This window comes from Neolamprologus multifasciatus, chromosome 6, assembly GCF_963576455.1.
Source record: "Neolamprologus multifasciatus chromosome 6, fNeoMul1.2, whole genome shotgun sequence".
Lineage (NCBI taxonomy): Eukaryota > Metazoa > Chordata > Actinopteri > Cichliformes > Cichlidae > Neolamprologus > Neolamprologus multifasciatus.
Window position 1 is genome coordinate 6717133 of NC_140444.1, and position 20008 is coordinate 6737140.

A 20008-nucleotide genomic window follows, 5' to 3' on the forward strand; every position below is an offset into this window, starting at 1 on the left:
GCTGGGTCCCGGTGCCAAACAAACCGCGCCAGATGGTCTCCAGAATGCACATCCCAGTTGTGCACATTGTAAACCTTAGATCTCTCTCTCCATTTCTCTTCGTGCTTTTATTCATTTCTCTGTTTATGTTTGATTCTCTGGCCTGTTTGCACATTTGCGCCAATTAGATTTTTTCCCCTTTTTCTAGTGAACAGAAAAATACATGCCCAAACTATAGAATTGTGGATGCCCCGTTGCTTATCAGAAACCCATCCTGCGGGGAGTTTGATGTTAAACAGATTTGTGCACGGGGACAGAGCTGTTCCTCGGCGTGACCAACTCTTTTAAGGCATTCATTAGAGTCCGGCTTCCTTTCAACGCGATTCGCCACACAGCTTACCCGGCTTATACCCTCACCCATAGACAGTTACAGATGAGGCACATGTGAAAAAATATATTGCGCTGAACACATCTCCTACAAAGTGTCTGAGCATGGAGGAGGAGGTAATCAGCTGCCACTTGAAAGAGCAGAAAAAGACTTGGTACAGTACAAGCTGGTGGCACGCATACGCACTAACGCCGAGACACCCGGTGCGTCAATCATTCAGCAGGAGTGTGTGTGGTGACAGCTGGTTATAGCTCGACTAGGTGTGTCTATCAGTGATTCAAGTATAGGGACTTACAAAGCTAAAGATGAATGTGACTGTATATCTTTCTTGTTTAATGATAATTTAGACTCTTTGTGTCTCCGCGCTGTCTGGAGAGAACAGACCCGAAGCGAGAAACTCGTAAACCTTCCCGGGGTTTTATAGCAACGGGAGAAGCAATTTCAGTATGCTATTTTTTAGTTTATTTTCTATTCTGTCCATTGTAGATGCGTAGTCGTTACTCTGAAAAGTGGTGAAAGTGAACCCCCACAGGGCGGGGTTTTTACCCCCCTCCCTCTCCCACCTACACACACACACACACACACACACACACACACACACACACACACACACTTTATCCCTTTCTTCCCTCTTGCGCCTCCCCTTTCCTCTCTTTTCGGAGTTTGAGTGGCTACCAGCCAGCTTTTGATTTAAGGATCGTTTGTCTTTCCTGGGATGTGAAAAAAGGGTCGTGGCTGATCTACAACTAGTTCGTTTGAGGCGGTTATTTTGGGCAACTCTGTGTGCAGAGGCACCTCAAATAGAGAGAGGGAGCGAAAGAGAGCGCACGGCGCACAGACCAGAGGCACGGAGGAGAGAGAGAAAGGCGCACAGATTTCAGTGGAACTCCGCTGGTTCCCCCGCACACTGGATGCGCGCAACAGATCTGTATGACAACGGAGAACAGACAGAAACACATTCGGATGGTTTTATGGAAATTAGAGCAACTTAAGCAAGCTTACATTTAACAATCGGGTGTTTTTCCCCTTGCCCAGTGGAGAAAGCAATGCAGCTACTGAATCAGCGAGCTCATCATTTAATAAGTTGAAACTGGAACAGATCTCCACTGCATTTTGCAGTAATTCTTTTGGACTTATTTCGGAGTTTAGCAAAATACAAAGGAGACCAAAATGAAGGGGCTCTTTCTACCAAGAATGTGGAAAGTTCTGGCGGTGTTGGCACTGGCGACGCAGCACATCACTGGCAAGACACTGAAATATCAGATTTATGAGGAGCAAAAGGTTGGCACTGTCATTGCCCGCTTGAAAGAAGACGTCGCGGATGTCCTGGCTAAACTTCCAAGCTCGGTGCCGCTCCGCTTTAGAGCTATGCAACGAGGAAGCTCGTCTTTCTTCAATGTGCGCGAGCAGGACGGAGAAATCAGCATCAAGACCAAAATTGATCGCGAGAAACTCTGCGAAAAGAATCTGAATTGTTCCATTCAGTTCGATGTGCTAACACTCCCCACTGAGCACCTCCAGCTGTTTCTCATCGAGGTGGAGGTGTTGGACATTAACGACAACGCACCTCAGTTCGCTCGCGCCGTGATCCCAATTGAGATTTCCGAGAGCGCGGCCGTGGGAGCGCGCATTCCCCTGGACAGCGCCACAGACCCCGATGTCGGGGAGAATTCACTGTACTCGTATGCCTTAGAACCAAACAACTTCTTTAAGCTTGACATTCAGTCTAGGACTGATGGGGTTAAATATGCTGAGCTGGTGGTGCTAAGGGAGCTCGATCGGGAGGAGCGCTCTGGTTACGAACTTCAATACACGGCCTCTGACAGGGGCGTTCCCCCGAGAACGGGTTCGACCCTCCTTAAAATCAGTGTTACTGACTCAAACGATAACAGTCCAGTTTTTGAAAAGTCGTCATATGTCATCAATCTGCCAGAAAATTCACCTGTTGGCACTCTGCTCATTGACTTAAACGCCACGGACGCGGATGAGGGCACAAACGCCAAAATAGTCTACTCATTTAGCAGTCATGTTTCTCCGAAAATAATGGAGACGTTCAAAATTAACCCCGACAGCGGTCACCTGACTCTCATCAGACGCGTGGATCACGAGACTGCTAATTCTTATGATATCGATGTGCAAGCACAGGACATGGGTCCAAACTCCATGCCCGCTCACTGCAAGATCCTGGTCAAAGTGGTAGACGTCAACGACAACAAACCTGACATCAGCATCACTCTCATGTCTTCCCAGGGGAATGGAGATGCGGCTTACGTATCTGAAGCTTCGCCTTTGGACACATTTGTTGCTTTGGTCAGGGTAGAGGACTTGGACTCTGGGCTGAATGGGGAGGTGGAGTGCAAGCTTCATGGTCAAGGCTACTTCAAATTGCAGAAAACATATGAGAACAACTACATGATTTTGACCAATGTGTCTCTAGACAGAGAGAAGAGGTCAGAGTTCAGCCTGACTGTGGTGGCAGAGGATCGAGGGACTCCAAGTCTTTCCACTGTCAAACATTTCACTGTGCATGTAACTGATGAAAATGACAACCCACCACGTTTTGAGAAGGGGCAATATGAGATCTTTAAATCAGAGAACAATGCCCCTGGAGCATATCTGACGTCCATCTTGGCCACCGACCCTGACCTGGATTCTAATGGGCAGGTGAGCTACTCCATCTTGGAGAACTCTGTTCACGGCAGTTCTATCTCCACCTATGTCACCATTGACCCCTCTAATGGCGCTATCTATGCGCTGCGCACATTTGATCGAGAGGATGTTAGCCGCATAGCCTTTATTGTGCAAGCGAAGGATGCAGGAAAACCAGCACTGCTCAGCAATGCCACAGTTATTCTGAACATTCTGGATGAAAATGACAACCCTCCAGTCATCGTGGTCCCTCAGCTGTGGAACTTCACTGCAGATGTGCCTGCTTCAAAGTTTACAGAGGCTGGACACTTAATAACTGTGGTTAGGGCAACTGATAGAGATACAGGAGTCAATGCTGAGCTCATTTGCTCTATAGTCAGTGGCAACGAAGAAGGATTCTTCTTGATTGAGCCACGAACATGTGAGATTCATGCCAACGCTAGTCTGGATAACTTCTCCCATGACCATGCGGAGCTGACTGTTGTGGTCAGAGATCAAGGAAGTGAGAGTCTCAGTGCTAAGGCCGTTCTGAAAATCACTCTCCACGAGACCATCGAGAACCACGGGTCTGTAACGGACCAAGGAGAGGCTTCGCTTGATGTATCTCTGATCATCATCATCTCCTTGGGAGCCATCTGCGTCGCACTCATGTTTATCATGGTGGTGTTTGCTTCTCGCTGTAACCGGGAGAAAAAGGACACCAGGCACTCCTATAACTGCCGGGTAGCAGAATCCACCCACCAGCACCACCCAAAGAAGCCCTCACGCCAAATCCACAAAGGTGATATAACCTTGGTCCCCACAGTGAACGGCACTCTCCCAATCAGAGCCCACCACCGCTCCCCTTCAGCCACACCTCCCATGGAACGAGCCCAGATAGGGAGCAGGCAGAACCACCACAGTCGCCAATCGCTGAACAGCCTAGTGACCATTTCGTCCAATCATATTCCAGAGAGCTTTGCCCTGGAACTGGCACACACAACTCCACCAGTTGAGGTAAGTGCACGCGCACACACACACACACACACACACACACACACAGAAACAAATTACTTTCAGATATTTCAAATGTGATCCCTCAGCCCCTTTCCAAATTTTCTTTCTCAGTGTTTCTCTCTCTCTCAAGCACACACACACACACACACACACACACACACACACACACACACACACACACACACACCCACACACCAGCCTTCTCATCCTCACACAGCTGTCCCTGTTTGAGCAAATTAACTCATCATTTCCATGACAGTGACTTAATCAACACTGCCCTGTAGTTCAAACTGATTCTCATTAAAAACTGTTGATGATTATAGACGTGTCTTTGTCTTTACCTTGTTTACACCCTGTCACCATTACCTCCATCATGACCATGACTCACCCCCCCCAGTCATATGTCTACATGTTCATCTAGACTCACCCTCAACCCCCCCTTTTTGTTTTAACATCATCCATTTTGTCTCATCCATTTTTAGCAGCCCCTCCATCATCCATTTTGTGTTTACTCATCCATTATTTTGTCTTCTGTGTTGTCTGTCTCTCTTTTCCCCTTCCTCAATTCTCCATCCGTTATTCATCCTCCCCCCCCCCCCTTTCTGTTTCTTTTTGTTTGTTTTATTTTGTTTGTTTTGTCATTTTTTTTTTGGGATGTAGCAAGTCTCACAGCTTCTGTCCATGCTCCATCAGGGCCAGTACCAGCCCAGACCCAGTTTCCGTGGCAACAAATACTCGCGCAGCTACAGGTAATTTACCCCCCACCCCCCAGCCACCCCCCCCCCCAAAAAAAGATTATCTTTTGTTTACTTTTTAAACCTCTTGTTTTTCATTGTGTCTGACATTTGTCAACAACCTGTTGTGCAGGTTTCCCTGTCAGTTGATCAGTTACATGTAGATCATGATTTGATGGTGTCCAAATGTTTTTTTTTTAATTGTCTAATTGTCACACCAATGTCTTCTGTTCTAAGTGTGAAACCCTTAGATGTCTGAATATCACAAAAATATCTTTGTGCTAAAAGGAGCTCAGGTTATAAAGTCCGCATCCATCACTGCTTTCATCATAATATCTGATTATGGTCTTTGGTTGATATATTTATTGATACCCTAGTGGCTGCTATGATTTATTTATGGATGCAATTTACCTGCGTGCAGAATTAATGGGTTAAGGCTTGTCACAAGTTTTGACAGATTCCAGAAACAGCCCTAAGTTTGATAGAATTTGCTTGTCACTAATCTTCTCTAAGGACAGACTGATTTGTTTAACCTGCAAAACAGAATGTGCCACCTGTCTTTGCCCAAAGTGTAAAATTCTACTACTTACTTTCAGACTATACTTATATGTGTTCATAGTCTTTTTTTTTTTTAATGGCTTCTCACAGGTATGCGTTACAAGACATGGACAAGTTCAGCCTGAAGGACAGTGGCCGTGGGGACAGCGAGGCGGGGGACAGTGATTGTGACATGGGACGGGAATCCCCCGTGGACAGACTGCTGCTGGGGGAGGGCTTTTCTGACCTGATGCACCTTGAAATGCACCATCGACTCCACCCAGGTGAGATTTTGGTGATGCAACCCACCTCTTCAGCCTATGTCCCTGTGTATGGGCGACCGTGGCTCAGGGGGTTGGGAATCGCATCTGTAACCGGTAGGTCGCCGGTTCGATCCCTGGGCTCTCTGTCCTGGTCGTTGTGTCCTTGGGCAAGACACTTTACCCTGTTGGCCAGAGGGGCTGGTGGCGCGATATGGCAGCCTCGCTTCTGTCAGTTTGCCCCAGGGTAGCTGTGGCTACAACTGTAGCTTGCCTCCACCAGTGTGTGAATGAATAGTGGTATTGTAAAGCGCTTTGGGTGCCTTGAAAAGCGCTATATAAATCCAATCCATTATTATAAAATGACACCTTTTCCTGTTTCGCGTCACCTTCATAACAGCATGACTAGGCGTCAGTCAGCTGACTTACATACCTGACACCTTCTATTGGAGCAACTCACACTCAAATATTGCTTCACCATCCAGAGCATTATTGCACCTCAGTTTTATTGTACTTTGCAGAAGTTGTCGGTTGTAGGTTTCTGACTAATTTCGCGTCTTGCTTCACTTTGAATCAGTTGAAATGGCCATTTTCCACTCATGATCTTAGAAATAAGAGATTTCTTTCTCAGTTCAAATTGAAAATGAGCTACAACTGAAACAAGCTGTCCTCCTCCGGACCGCACCTAGGCGCCCAGTGTACTGCCTCCCTGACAAATTTCAGCACCATGGACAGCACCCGGCCTAAGCCCATTATTTGTCTGTACACCTGCCTTTACAGCCACTCCATTCACCCTGTTTCCAACACAATCCCTATTGTACTCAGCCCCATTCTTCCACACAGCCCTCATTTCCACGCTCGTTATCACACTGAGAGAGGTTACAGTGTGTCTGGCTGTTACTGTGTGTGTGGTTGTGTGTGTGCGTTATCTGCCCCTAAGATAGAGTCGTGTCTGTAAAATCCTCCCTGGAGCAGAGATGAGTCGCCTGTCACTCATCGGTATGCGTCTCAGAGTGCTGTTTTTTTTCCCCTCCTTCTTTTTCTTTTCTTTCTCTTTTTTTTTCCCCTGGTGAGTGACAGTGGTGCACTTTCATGTCTGAACTGAGGAGAATTCATAGTAATTGCTTTTAGAATTATGTTATTCTCTCTCTTACTGACTCCATCCTTCTTTTGCTTTCTCCTTCGTGAGATCCTGAGGATCTCTCGCCCTCTCTCTCTTTCGCTCCATCATTTTGTTAATGCATTACAATCTTTACAGAGATTGGTGGATGTGGACAGTCCTGCTGTATCTTATTTTTGTTCTCCCTTTGAAAATGACTTGGAGGTGTTGGAACCCTTCTCCCCCCCCTTTCTCTTCTGCTATCTTTTATGCTAATATAAAAGAAAAAAGGAGGGGAAGACGCTAATGGGCTGAGAGGGAGGATTACCACTGTTTCTCTTCAGTAGATTTAATTTGTTTAGATTTTTCTATTTAGATGGGCAAATGTGCTTTTTCATGCTGGATAGGATAAAAGAACAAATAAGCAAATCCCTGCCTCAGTCTTGTAGTTGGAAGATGTGGACATACTTGGAAGTGCAGCCAAATATTACATTAATAGCTGCCTATGATGCCATTTGGGTGGGATCTGACACTTGTCTGTTTGTTTATTTAAATCCTGTCATAGTCTTCATACCTGGCACTACCTGGAACTGTAAACAGGAATATGAGAGACTGAGAGAAAAATAAATAAATAAAAAAATCTACAAAGCAGAGCTGTGATTTTGATTTTAATGAAAGACTGAAGTGGTGCACCATGAAATATTAATTAGGTATTGTACATGGATCATTCGAACAGAATAAGGCATGGCTCGTCAGACTCAACAGCATCCCTGCTCCTTAAAGAAATCAGCACCTTGTCCTCCTGCTGAACTGTGTATCACTTCAAATATAACACTTTCACCCCTCTTTACTTCAAGTGGTAAATGGCCTGTATTTATATAGCGCTTTACTAGTCCCTAAGGACCCCAAAGCGCTTTACACAACCAGTCATCCACCCATTCACACACATTCACACACTGGTGATGGCAGCTACATTGTAGCCACAGTGGCTGCCGGACACTGGCGCCACCGGGCCCTCTGACCACCACCAGTAGGCAACGAGTGAAGTGTCTTGCCCAAGGACACAACGACCGAGACTGTCCAAGCCAGGGCTCAAACCGACAACCTTCCGATTACAAGGCGAACTCCCAACTCTTGGGATCAGTCTTAGGCTTTGTGGCTTGTATTATTCAGGGGTGTTGACATTTTACGTGCCAATTGACAAACATAAAAAAACAAACAAAAAATGGTTTTGTCTGAGGATTTTTAAACATGATTTGTTTGAGTGGTTTTGCAGACTTTTTGTTGTTACTTTGCCTGATGCATGACGAATGTCCTAAAGATTTTTGTAGTTGAACCGTCTCTTGACTCAGTGTCCTTTTTTTTGTTTTGTTTTCTGCTTTAGCTATGAGACTGTGCACGGATGAATGTCGTGTCCTGGGACACTCTGACCAGTGCTGGATGCCTCCTCTCTCCTCCCCCGCTTCCTCTGCTGACTACCGCAACAACATGTACATCCCTGGGGAGGAGTCCTCCCAGCAGCCTCCGCTCGATGATGACCAGTCCTCCGTTGACTCGGAGCGCCGCAAGAGCTTCTCTACTTTCGGCAAAGAATCTGGGAATGAAGAGGAAGGAGCTGGAGGTGTTGTCTCTGGAGCAGGAGGTGATGTGTGTGCAGCTGGAGGAGGGGCTGGCTCCCTCCTCACAGAGATGAACTCTGTGTTTCAGCGACTCCTACCCCCTAATATGGACTCTTATGTCGAATGCACTGAAACAAGCCCAACCTCATCGTCATCAACCACTGAGAGAGGAAATGGACGAAGTGGCAACATTGTTGGTAACCACAGTAACAACGCTGTTCCCCAGGACAACCGGAGAGGGTTGCTGCCAGGTGGTAAAGGTCCCAGTTACCCCCCAGGGGTGGCTGCATGGGCAGCCAATACTCACTATCTAAACCCAGGAAGTGGGTCTGGAAATGGGACTAACCATGTTTCCTCCTCCCCTTCTTCTTCTACTTCTTCCTCATCCTCACCCTCAACTTCGACTCCCACCTCCACCAGTGGCCAGCCTCCACACTTAAAGTGGCTGCCAGCAATGGAGGAAATTCCAGAGAATTATGAGGAAGATGACTTTGATGGTGTTTTCCATCAGGGTCACCAGAGTGGCAAGCGTAGCGAGAACCGCCACGAGGCTGGCATGGATGCAAGCGAGCTGGTCCAAGAGATCAACAAACTGCTGCAGGATGTCAGGCAAAACTAGAGAAAAAGAGAAGGCATAGCATTGTTTCACTGTGTGATATGAAGAAATATTTCACCACATTATGGTAAATGCTTGTTCCTTGTGCCAACATTAAAAAAGAAGAAAAAAAAAGTTCACATTCACTGTAATGCTCGTCTTGTTTATTTTTAACAGATTTTCTCCGTACCTTTCAGTGCTGAGAGAAAGGTAAAAAAAACAGCACTGAAGGTGTGATCTGGGTGACTTAAAAGCATCAAAGTGAGCACTGAAAGAACAGATTGCTCAAAGTTGCTTGAATGAGTGATTTCAAAAGGAAATCCACCGACAAAAACTGTACCCTTTCTTCATTTGTAATGTTTACAGCAGCGTGAAGAGACTCCACAGGGAGAAAGCAACAGTTGTGTGATCTAATTTCTGCTCTTACAGTGTACAATATTGTACAGTGTCTGTGGAAAACGGCAAACCCACTTGAATATCGTGCTATGTCTCCTGTTTTGTTATTATGGAATGTAACTGTACAATTTGATCTTTGTATTTTAAAAATACTCTTTTTTACTTCTATATATTTATATGTGTCCATGTATGTTTGTACAGAAAAAGAAAACAAAACGTCTATTTTTTATATTTGTCACTGCATGTCTTGATATCACTCAATGTGTCTCTTTTCCTCTGCCCCGTTTATTTTCTAAACGACTGTATTTAATTTTGTTATTGAATGTGTGTGTGTGCATATTGAAAACAGTCACATCCCAATGCAGTTCCATGTTGGAAGTCAGTTTTGTATGGTAACATTGTGACCAGTGGACGATAAATAAAGTGGAGGGATTCATAAAAGTGTTTGAAAATTATTCTCGGTGCCTGAGGTTTTCAGTAATTACTTTCATTTACATTTATTCTTTCATTTCATTTCTCTTGAATTCCTCACTGAGTACTTGCATTTGCCCCATCTGTCTCTTACCTCCCCCTAATGCTCAGCATTGGAATTGCAGCACCCTGTGCGCACAGAGCCAAAATCTCATGTATGCTGTCTAGGCAGACCTTCCCCAGGCCCCATCATATCATGATTCACATGCATGAGTCTACTCATAAACATGCCATTAGTGGTGAATTTATTCCCAGATGAACTGTTCAGATTTAAATGCATTTAGGCATTAATTTACTTTCAGATTAGGGGTTCTCTTCCTCACTGTCTCTCATCTGTGAAAGCATAATGCTTCTGGTAAATATGCTTAGCAAATGAACAGCGTCTGATAATAGCTGCACATGACGAGAAATTAAAATCATGGGATTGTACAACTCTGCCATATGGACTCATAACACAATTAGGAGAAAGTATGAAGTGAGCTTTTGCCCTCCCCTCACTTCCTCTGCTCGTGATTGGGAGAGCTTATCTTTGGTTGATACACTCATGAGCAAGAACACACAAATTAAAAACACACACACACACCCAGGAGAAAATAAGTTTAATTTAAAAGCGCAAAAAAATCAAACAACCTAGGCTAAATGAAGCAATTAACCTCATGAAACAGAGTTTTAACAAGGTAAAGGTTAGAATTTGCATACAGACACATACACACACACAGCCATAAGGCAGACACGAGTAACATTTACACACCTGCAAAACAAGATCGCGAACACAGACACACATAAAAACAGGAGAACGGCTAAAGCATGTACACATGAAAACACCTAATAATGAAGTCATTTGTCTTCATCATTAAAAGACTCCAAGCGTCAATTACAACAAGCACTGGATGTGTGTGTGTGCGTAAGGGAGACTAAAACATGCTTGTAATAAATTTAGGTTAGCTTACTGAAAGCTAATCCAGATTCATGTATCTGTAACAGTCAGGGATGGGTACCGGTATCTGACAGCGCACATTTCGGTGCTTTATTTCGGTGCTTTTTTTCCCCCTGAGATGTGATACACTTTGAATTCTAACCAATCATTTTACGTTTCTGAGGATAGTAGGCGGGTCCAGGTACGTACGTTCTTTTAGAGCAGAGCTACAGATTAAAAATGCCCAAGGTGAAGCGGTCAAAAGTCTGGCTGTACTTCAAAGCAAAAGATGCAAACTCAGCAGCCTGCAACAAGTGCTTTAAGCGGATACTGTGATACTGTCAAAGGAGGTAACACCTCAAATCCGATGAAACACCTGGTGACGCATAGCGTTTTTTTTTTAAAAGCCAAAAAATGCGCCGTATTTGATAGCTTGCTGCAAGACCTCACACCAAGAGCATCTACTGCGGGTGTGGTGCCTGTTATCGGACCCGGAGTTAGCAACATCCCCCAAAAACCCGAAGAGGAGAGTCCTGGCCCCTAGCCCTGCCAGTGTAGCAGAAATGATGACGGATGATGATGCAGCAGCAGCCGTTCTTCTCTGGGTCAGTAGCTTAATGTTGTTCGTGTATAATTTATGTTGAGTACACTAACCACGTTATTACATTAATGCATGTAAGGTGAACTAGCAAACACCATCATAGCTACATGCGGCTGTCTTCTTGTTTGATGGCAGATACTCCCTTCACCCTGGCCAAAAAGGCTAAAATGACCAAAGAAAAAGTGGAAAACAGCTAAACATGAGAGGTTTTTGGACAAAGTTTGTGTTTTTTCCATTGTTTAAGCACTGCTTCCAGCCAAGAGTGATACCATATATGCCCTATAGCTGCAGAAAAGGCTAACATTGTTATCTTTTTACAAAAAAAACAGCTGAACATGAGAGGTTTTTGGACCAATTTTGTGTTCTCCATTCTTTAAGCACCGGTTTGAGCACCGTTTAAGCACCGGCACCGTTTCAAAAGTACCGGTTTGGCACCGGTATCGGATAAAACCTAAACATACCCATCCCTGGTAACAGTATTTGGATGGCAGGCCTATCCACCATATATCCTACTAGCCATCAGCTCAATTGTTTTAAACTAATGTCACCGAATATTTTGGCTTGATGCCATTCACATGTTTATATGATAAGTATCCTACAAGACTTCAGTCAGCCGCCAACTGGGTTAATTTAACATAAGTAGCTTTGAGGCAACACAAGCCTACTAAAGAACTCTAATTAACCTGTTATATCTTGTAATAATAGCAAGATAGTCATGCTGTGCAAGGTTACTGGCTCTTGATGTATCCTTATATTTAGCACAAAACTATGGATAAGGTATCAACCTTCTGCAGCAATAGGTACCTGACTACCACAATAAAAGGTACATTCAAAATGGACTATTTCATGATGTAGAAACAGGATTTCACTATGTTGTATATGTCATTTCAAAATTAGCCCAAGATTGGCAATACATGATGAATGATCATCAGCAACAAGAAATTTCTTTGGCAAAGGGTAATGGTGTGTGTAATGAAAGAAAAACGAAAAAAAAAAAAAAAACACAGGGTGAAAGATCCAGTCATACTCATTTATTACCACTCACATAATTAATTTTACACAAAAACAACAGTGGCACTGACACTGACTTTGAAATTGACTTGAAATATAAGCTCCCACTTGTTATTGTTGTAGTAAATCCACCCATTAAATTATTTTGTCAGTACTACTCGCCTTTCGCTCACTCTCATTCTGAAACCCAGTGTCTTCCATCTTCCTCCACCCTCGTATGCATACACCTCCATATCTCGCTCTCATCTTCCGGCTATTTCTGTCTGTTCATCTGTCTGTTGAAGACTCACATGCGCACACACCCATAAATATTCCCCTTCACACATAAGCAGTCACACACACAACTAAATCCCAGCAGTACTTCTCAGCTCATATCACAGCCCCCAAGTCCCCACAGACATTAGAATTTTTAATGCTCTTCACTGATTCATCTCATCCTGTCAATGACTGATTCCTCCCTAATCACAATTTTTGCTAATTGTTTGTTTTTTTCACATCACTTTGACACAAATACAATCCTGCTTACCATGAAAATCTTGAGAAACCACAACATCTCATTTTGCCTGTAAAATGTATTTAGTGATTGCCGTTACAACAGGAAATTAAGGTGAGAGCTTGTGTAATGTGAGGTTATTGGGCCTTCTGACACAAAATCAGTTTTTATCTAAAGTCAGAAACTCCGCAGTGACCCTCTGTGCACATATGCTGCACTAGTGTCAGGGAAACAGGATATTGGCAAGCCTGTAATATAAACACTGTAAACAAGTCACAGTGATAAAACTGCCATGATGGAATGCTTTATATGTTGCACTTCCCATAGTATAGGCTACAACACATCACTGCAAGTTAGTAAGTGTGATCTATAACATGGCCACCTTACCCAAATGTCTTAATAAGAAATTCCTTAAGTAATAAAATGTGAGTCTTGAGAGACTCAGATCAGTCTCTCAATGTCAATGCCAACTTTTCAACTAAGAATATTTAAGGGAAAAGGACTTTTTTTCTCATCAGTAAAAAATTAGATTATGGTTACTTAAGTGAGACTTGCTGTATTACTAGTACACTGACTGGCAAAATATGTATTATTTGGGTTTTTTACAGGTATTTCTTTTCTTTATACTTATTTTTGTTATTATTTTTGTTATTATTTTGACTTAAAAAAAAAATCCTAATATTGTCTTGTCACATCGTTATCTGCTAGAAATAACTTGATAGAACCTGGAAGGGAACGCTCCTTGATGAAGCAACTCTCAAAAGATCCATCCATCCATCCATCCATCCATTCGCTTCCGCTTATCCTTTTCAGGGTCGCGGGGGGCGCTGGAGCCAATCCCAGCTGTCATAGGGCGAGAGGCGGGGTACACCCTGGACAGGTCGCCAGTCTGTCGCAGGGCCAACACACAGGGACAGACAACCATTCGCACTCACATGCAGGCAGCACGGTGGCACGGTGGTTAGCACTGTTGCCGCACAGCAAGAAGGTCCTGAGTTCAATTCCACCATCAGGCCGGGGTCTTTCTGTGTGGAGTTTGCATGTTCTCCCCGTGTTTGCGTGGGTTCCCTCCGGGTACTCCGGCTTCCTCCCACCGTCCAAAGACATGCAGCTTGTGGGGATAGGTTAACTGGATAATCCAAATTGTCACTAGGTATGAATGTGAGTGCTCTCAAAAGATTCTAAGCATAAAAACAACAATGTAATTATTTGAATTTTTTGTCTTATATTTGTTTCGATTAGTGGATTCTCAAAATTTATGGCCTCTGACTCCTATCATAAAAGCACTGTTTTGGGATGCTTCATTACTTCTTAGCTGTCTGCAGTTGTTGTAAGTTGTAAGTAACTTACAGTAACCTCGACTTTACCTCTGCACTTTATGAGGTGTTATAGGTGCACCTCATAAACAAATATATAACTGACTGAGTTATTTTTTTTCTGTATACATAAATAGCTAAATGTAATATTTTCATTGAAATAAAACATTTTGGAAAACTGTTGGATAGGACCATATTTTTGTAATAATCATCTGCATAAAATGAAGATTGTGTGCGCTGAATAAATCCTAGTCTGTTAAGAAGCCATTATAAAGAACGTGTCCAGCAGATGGCACTGTGGGACCTATCTTCTTACAAAAAGAGATACATTTTCACAGCACCACTCAAGACCTCAAGATTCTGCCACACATTCAAAAAGGCCTGCTAGAGAGCTGCAGAGAGAGAAAAAGTGCTAAGGCTGAGTCATTTTGTCACTCTAATTGCATATTGGTTTATGTATCTACAGTTTCTGTCCCTCTTTATCTTATGAAGGCTCGACTTCGTGAATGTTATTTTTTTAGAGAGAGACAACGATGCACTGGCTCCTATCATTGTGGAAATAAATGTATGTGTAAATGAGTGCCGGTTTATATGCCTGTTTTAAGCGAGTGGGCGTGCTAGTGGGTTTCTTTGCATGTGTGTGTGTGTCTGTGTTTTTTGGGGGTGGGGGTGTTTACTGCACTCTCAGTCTCTAATAGATATCCCCATCCAGGCTGCCATTTAGAACTGGAGAGCAGCCAGCTGTATGTGCTCCTCTACTGACGCTCTCTCCCTTCTCTCTCTCTCTCTCTCTCTCTCTCTCCTTTGCTCTCTCTCTCCCTCTGTGCACAATTGGATTAGTGTAGAGTGATAGACACTAAAGACAGAATCTCACTGCTGCACTCGGTTGCATATACACACATATGTACACACACACATACCCACACGCACAACAGATGACTGCTGCAAAGGCTGACGAATAATACTAAAATACAAGGTATAAACACATATGTATGCTCCTTTGTGCTTACACACACACACACACACACACACACACAAAAGAGAGATGAATTACTGAATGGATGGAATCTGACGTAACCCATAGTGGAAGTAGGTCATATGGGGGAGACAGGTCATGAGGGAAATAACACTGAAGTTCTCGGTCTCTCTCTGTCCTTAGAATTATAATTGCTACTGAATATCCTGAAAAAAAATATAAACTATGAAAAATATGAAAATATGTGTTTTGTGAAATTATTATATTACTGTGATATTGTATATTGTTTTGAAATGATAATAATGTTACAATAAAGGTCTGACTATATACAGTGAAGCATGAATATAAGGAATGAATGTCAAACATATTAAGCGAAACACTGAAAATATAGAATCGTAGAAATAGGAAAATAGAAAAAATAAAGTAAATAAGAAAAAGGTTGTACAAACAAAAGCCAAAATACTACACTATGTACAAATGGTCGCTATATACAGTAAAATACTAAAATAATAAAGTCCCTTTTTTATATACATAAAGTGCTGAAATCATAATATAAACATGTATTTTTAAAATGTTTATCACTTGTGTCTGTTGAGATGAAGGACCTACTTTAGCAGTAGACCTACAGCCACGATGAAGCACTGCATGCTGTTGTAGGACACAGCTGGTCCTATTTACCAGTATATTAAGATGCTTGCTGTCTCACCCCGTGCTGCCACCTTCCCAGCAGACAACAGCATGATGACGCAACACAGAGAAGGCCTACCTGGAGGAGATTATGAACCTGGAGAACTGGTTCCAGGAGAACAACCTTCAGTACAAAGCAGGAGGAATTACAAGCCCGTAATCATCAGTGGCGCACCAGTGGAGAGAGTGGACAGCTTCCGATACCTGGGTGTCCACATCACTCAGAACTTGTCATGCTCATGTCACATCAACACCCTGGTCAAGAAAGCCCTCCAGCATCTCTTCTTCCTCACCTCAGAAGACTTGGAGACTTCAGTCTGCCACTGAGGGTGCTTAAGAACTTCTACTCCTGCCCCATTGAGAGCATCCTGACAGGAAACATCTGCACCTGGTTTGGGAACAGCACCAAGTAGGACAGACAAGATGTGCAAAAAGTGGCGCGCTCGTCCGAATGCATCATTCACTCTAATTTTCCTGACCTGCTGTCTGTCTACACTAAGCGGTGCATGACCTGTTATGGCCCTAAACCTTGGGAGTGAGAATGCCTTTTTATTTTTATGCAAATCCAAGTGTGCCAGTCCTCGTGGATGATTGGTTACTGGGAGACACGTGCCAGCCCTCTTTTATGCAGATTGAAGTGTGCCAGACCACAAGGATGATTGGTTGATTGGAGATCCCATGACACTCCAAGAAGAAAAGACTGGATGATTGTGTGCACCTGTGGGTATAAAAGGCTGGAGGTCCTTCACTCAGTGGCTGCTGCTTAGGACTAAACATGCAGTTTGCTCTTCGTGCCTCCCTCTGTGAACTTTGTTGAACTTGTTCATAATGCCGAACTTTGCGTGTTATCCTCGATGAATGCTCGAACTTAGCCTGATTAGAATTTTGTGACGGTAGCTTGCCTTAGTTATCCCTTAGCTTTTACGTTTGCTTGTGTTTACATGTGTTAATTGGTTTCCCAGTGGTCTGTTGAACAGCCCTATCGGTTTTCTGTTTAAAGTTGCAATAAATCCTTCTATTTTACTTAGTTTTCGTGTGGGGGCTTGTGTATGTTACTCCCCTCCTGTCGCCTAGCAGAGGGGGTCGTAACAGACCAAAGCTAGGAAGATCATGATCGACCTCTTCCACCCTAACAATGGACTCTTCTCATTGTTGAGGACTGGAAAGTGCTTACGCTCCCTTGAGACCAAAACAGAGAAAATAAGGAGGAGCTTCTTCCCCCAGGCAATTCAGGTCCTGAACCACAGTAGGACATGACTGGACTCTCATACATCACAGCACCGCATGCACTCTGTTTGTCTGCATACTTCTTATAATTTCTTTCTTAAATTGTTTGTTTGCACATTCTATTTTTTTAACCTTTAACTCTTAGTTTAGTCTTTACTTCTTAGGTTAAATTCTTAATTTATTGTTTACATTTGTTAGACCTTTTTTTTTATTTCACTGCAAAAATTTTTTACTGTAAATTTCTAAATTTTAATTTGTAAATTTTAGAAATCTTGTCAATTTCTGTAGTGTAGTTTAATGGTCAGGCATTGCACAGCAATAAGCATTTCACTGCATGTCGTACTGTGTATGATTATGCGTGTGACAAATAGAATTTGAGTTTAAGATAGCAGAAGCCATCATAGTGTCATAAAAGGTCCTTAGTGGTGTTCTGCACATCCCAAAAGACCTCAGCCTTTCCAGCTGATGAAGTTCACTTTTATCCTTCTTAAACCGAGCACGAGTGTTATGTGACCAGTCTAGTTTATTGTTAAAGTGAGCACCTAATTTGTACCACCTCAATGTCCAAAACGTCGAGGTTATAGGTGGTGCTTTCCTCTGGAAGTCAATCACCATCTCTTTCGTCTTACTGGTGTTGATGCGCAGGTGGTTTTCATACCAGATGATGAAGTCGGTGATGACCTTCCCAAGATCGGTCCCCTGAGATACACATCCAACGATGGCTGTATCATCTGAGGACCTCCGGAGGTGGCAATTTGTGGTGTTGTATCTGAAGTCAAAAGTGTAGAAGGTAAAAAGGAAAGAGACTGTCCCCTGAGGGACCCCCATGCTGCATAGCGCTACCTCAGGGTAACAGTGCTGAAGCCTCATGAACTGTAGTCTGCTGGTGAGGTAGTTGATTGTCCACGCATTTTGGTGATGGTTGATGCCAGCTCATTCCAGCTTCTCCATCAGCAGTGCTGGTTGAATTGTATTGAAGACACTGGAGAAGTCAAAAAACATGACTCTCATAGTGCTTCCAGTACTCTCCAGGTGTGGCCGTGATCTGAGGAGGAGACAGATGACTGGATCATCCACCCCAAACAGGACAGTAAGTGAACTGCTGGGGTTTGACAGTGCGCTCACCAGAGCTCATATTCAATATTGAAACCCAAAGTGACATCAAAACTTACAGGTTTTGTTCCAGAAAACAGGAAAAAATGCATGTAATAACCTATCTGCATAAAATGTGCATACATCAAAAGCAACACTAAAAGTCTCAGTATTTCTTACAGAATTAGATTCTATTTGCGGCCATAACTGTAACCTGTGGAGGCAAATGGAGGTATGGTCATAGCCCCAAGGCTTATAATAAACAATATATTAACAAAGAGTAACAAGTTCAACATTTAGATATATTTATATGTTAATTATATACATCTCTCACAAGCAGCATAGGCTGCTGTCTTCCTCCTCCCATTAATTACACATGTTAAAATAAGGAACCCTTTGACACTGAAGATATTTTTCAGTGTTCATCTGAATTGTGGAAGAAAATGATCCTTTACTAGAGTTTTGAGCCAACATTCTCATTATGAACTTTTACAGGCAGCTTATAAAATTTGCAGAGAGGTCTCTATGAAAAAAGCCATTGATGTACTACTCCCAAACATTTGATCTCATTTAGAAATTTACCATTTTCTTTTCAGCCAAAAGAAAGAGTTCATTTTTTTGTTTAGGCAAACACAGAGCTGACCAGCTGGTCACCAACAGGCTGGTTGTGTGTTAATGTAAGAGAACAAGAGGGAGAACGCTGTAGACAGGTCCACGACTTACTTATTTGAAATAGTTAGAAGAGAGAAATGAATAGATATGTGGTGCTATTTTTTTTTTCATGACACTTCACCACAGTAGATCATCTGCCTCCATCTCACCCTCTCTTACCCACATAGCAGACAGGTCTGGCTCAGATCTGGTGTTAAGCCGGCACTGCTGGCTGACTTCTGGCACGGTAAGTGGTATGTCATTCAGATATGGGCCAGGCCTGGCGTAGATGGCACTGTTTATATGATGGTATGCCACATCTGGCCCGATTGTGGTTTGGTTTATCTGGCCAAGGCTCATAGAAAACAGGTCTGGCCCAGATCCGGCATCAAGCTGGCACTTCTGACTGACTGGTGTCATGGCAGGGTGTATGTCAACCAGCTGTGGGCCAGGTCTGGCAATGATGGTACTATTTATGTTCCTATTTTCCTATTTTACTTAGAAGAGCCAAATGCCATGTTGCAATACTATACTGCTATAGTAGCCAACGTTTATAATGCAGGTTTGACAGTTGTGAGTGTACACTTACACTTTGTTGTATAGAGCACTTTGAGTGATCTGGGAGAGTAGGAAAGTGCTATGTAAGAATCAGTCCATTCACTGTCTGAACAGAGTTTTGTCATGTTTCTTTTGCGCTATCATGTTCCGGCACAAGTTGTTATTACCAGTGTTGGGTAAGTTACTTTAAAATAGTAACTTAGTTACATTACTAGTTACTTCTATCAAAAGTAACTCAGTTACTTCAAGTTACTCGTTACTTTCAAAGTAACTAGTTACTAGGGAAAGTAACTTTGGTTTTACTCAGAATTCTCTTGTTAATGTGTTGCTTCCATAACTTTGCCAGTCTTCTAGCTTGCTTACTTGCCACAAGTGCACTGTGCCACCTACCAATAGAAAGGAAAAGATAATACATATTTCCACGAGAGAAATCCCACAACCGGACCATCATTGACTGCTGCCATGATTCTAGCCTACGTCACAGCGTCTTGTGCGCCTTTTACATCCAACACAAAAACTGCAGTCGTGATGCTTTGATTGTACTCAGAACTCGGAAATTCTGCCTTCTGAATAGGAAGATGTAGGTAACACCAGACTGCAGATGAGCTGCATACAGAGCTGGACTGGGACAAAAAATCGGCCCGGGCATTTTGACTAGAGACCGGCCCACCATTATAGGAAAAATCATAAAGCCTTTGAATGAAAACAAACGCTGTTGTGACAGTGATGTTCACTGTTTTGATGGTATATATGCATC

General features: G+C 43.1%; 1 protein-coding gene across 2 annotated transcripts; it reads left to right on the top strand.

The window, feature by feature from the left end:
• Positions 1 to 990: 990 nt before the first annotated feature.
• On the top strand, positions 991 to 9693 carry pcdh18a (protocadherin 18a). 2 transcript variants are annotated; one of them, XM_085163431.1, is made up of 4 exons: positions 991 to 4012; positions 4673 to 4761; positions 5395 to 5567; positions 8027 to 9693. In XM_085163431.1, exons 1-4 carry the CDS (start codon positions 1538 to 1540, stop codon positions 8878 to 8880), a joined length of 3591 nt encoding a protein of 1196 aa, XP_085019557.1. In that variant the 5' UTR covers positions 991 to 1537; the 3' UTR covers positions 8881 to 9693. The 2 variants fall into 2 exon arrangements, with proteins under 2 accessions (XP_085019557.1, XP_085019559.1); XM_085163433.1 differs by having other exon boundaries at positions 4706 to 4761.
• Positions 9694 to 20008: the final 10315 nt, after the last annotated feature.

What these genes read in the sequence shown, in the direction of transcription:
- pcdh18a (XM_085163431.1), top strand. Translation starts at nt 1,538, where the DNA reads ATGAAGGGGCTCTTTCTACCAAGAATGTGGAAAGTTCTGGCGGTGTTG. An exon ending in ACACAACTCCACCAGTTGAG is followed by an intron (nt 4,013 to 4,672) that starts GTAAGTGCACGC and finishes TTTGGGATGTAG; the next exon opens with CAAGTCTCACAGCTTCTGTC. An exon ending in AAATACTCGCGCAGCTACAG is followed by an intron (nt 4,762 to 5,394) that starts GTAATTTACCCC and finishes GGCTTCTCACAG; the next exon opens with GTATGCGTTACAAGACATGG.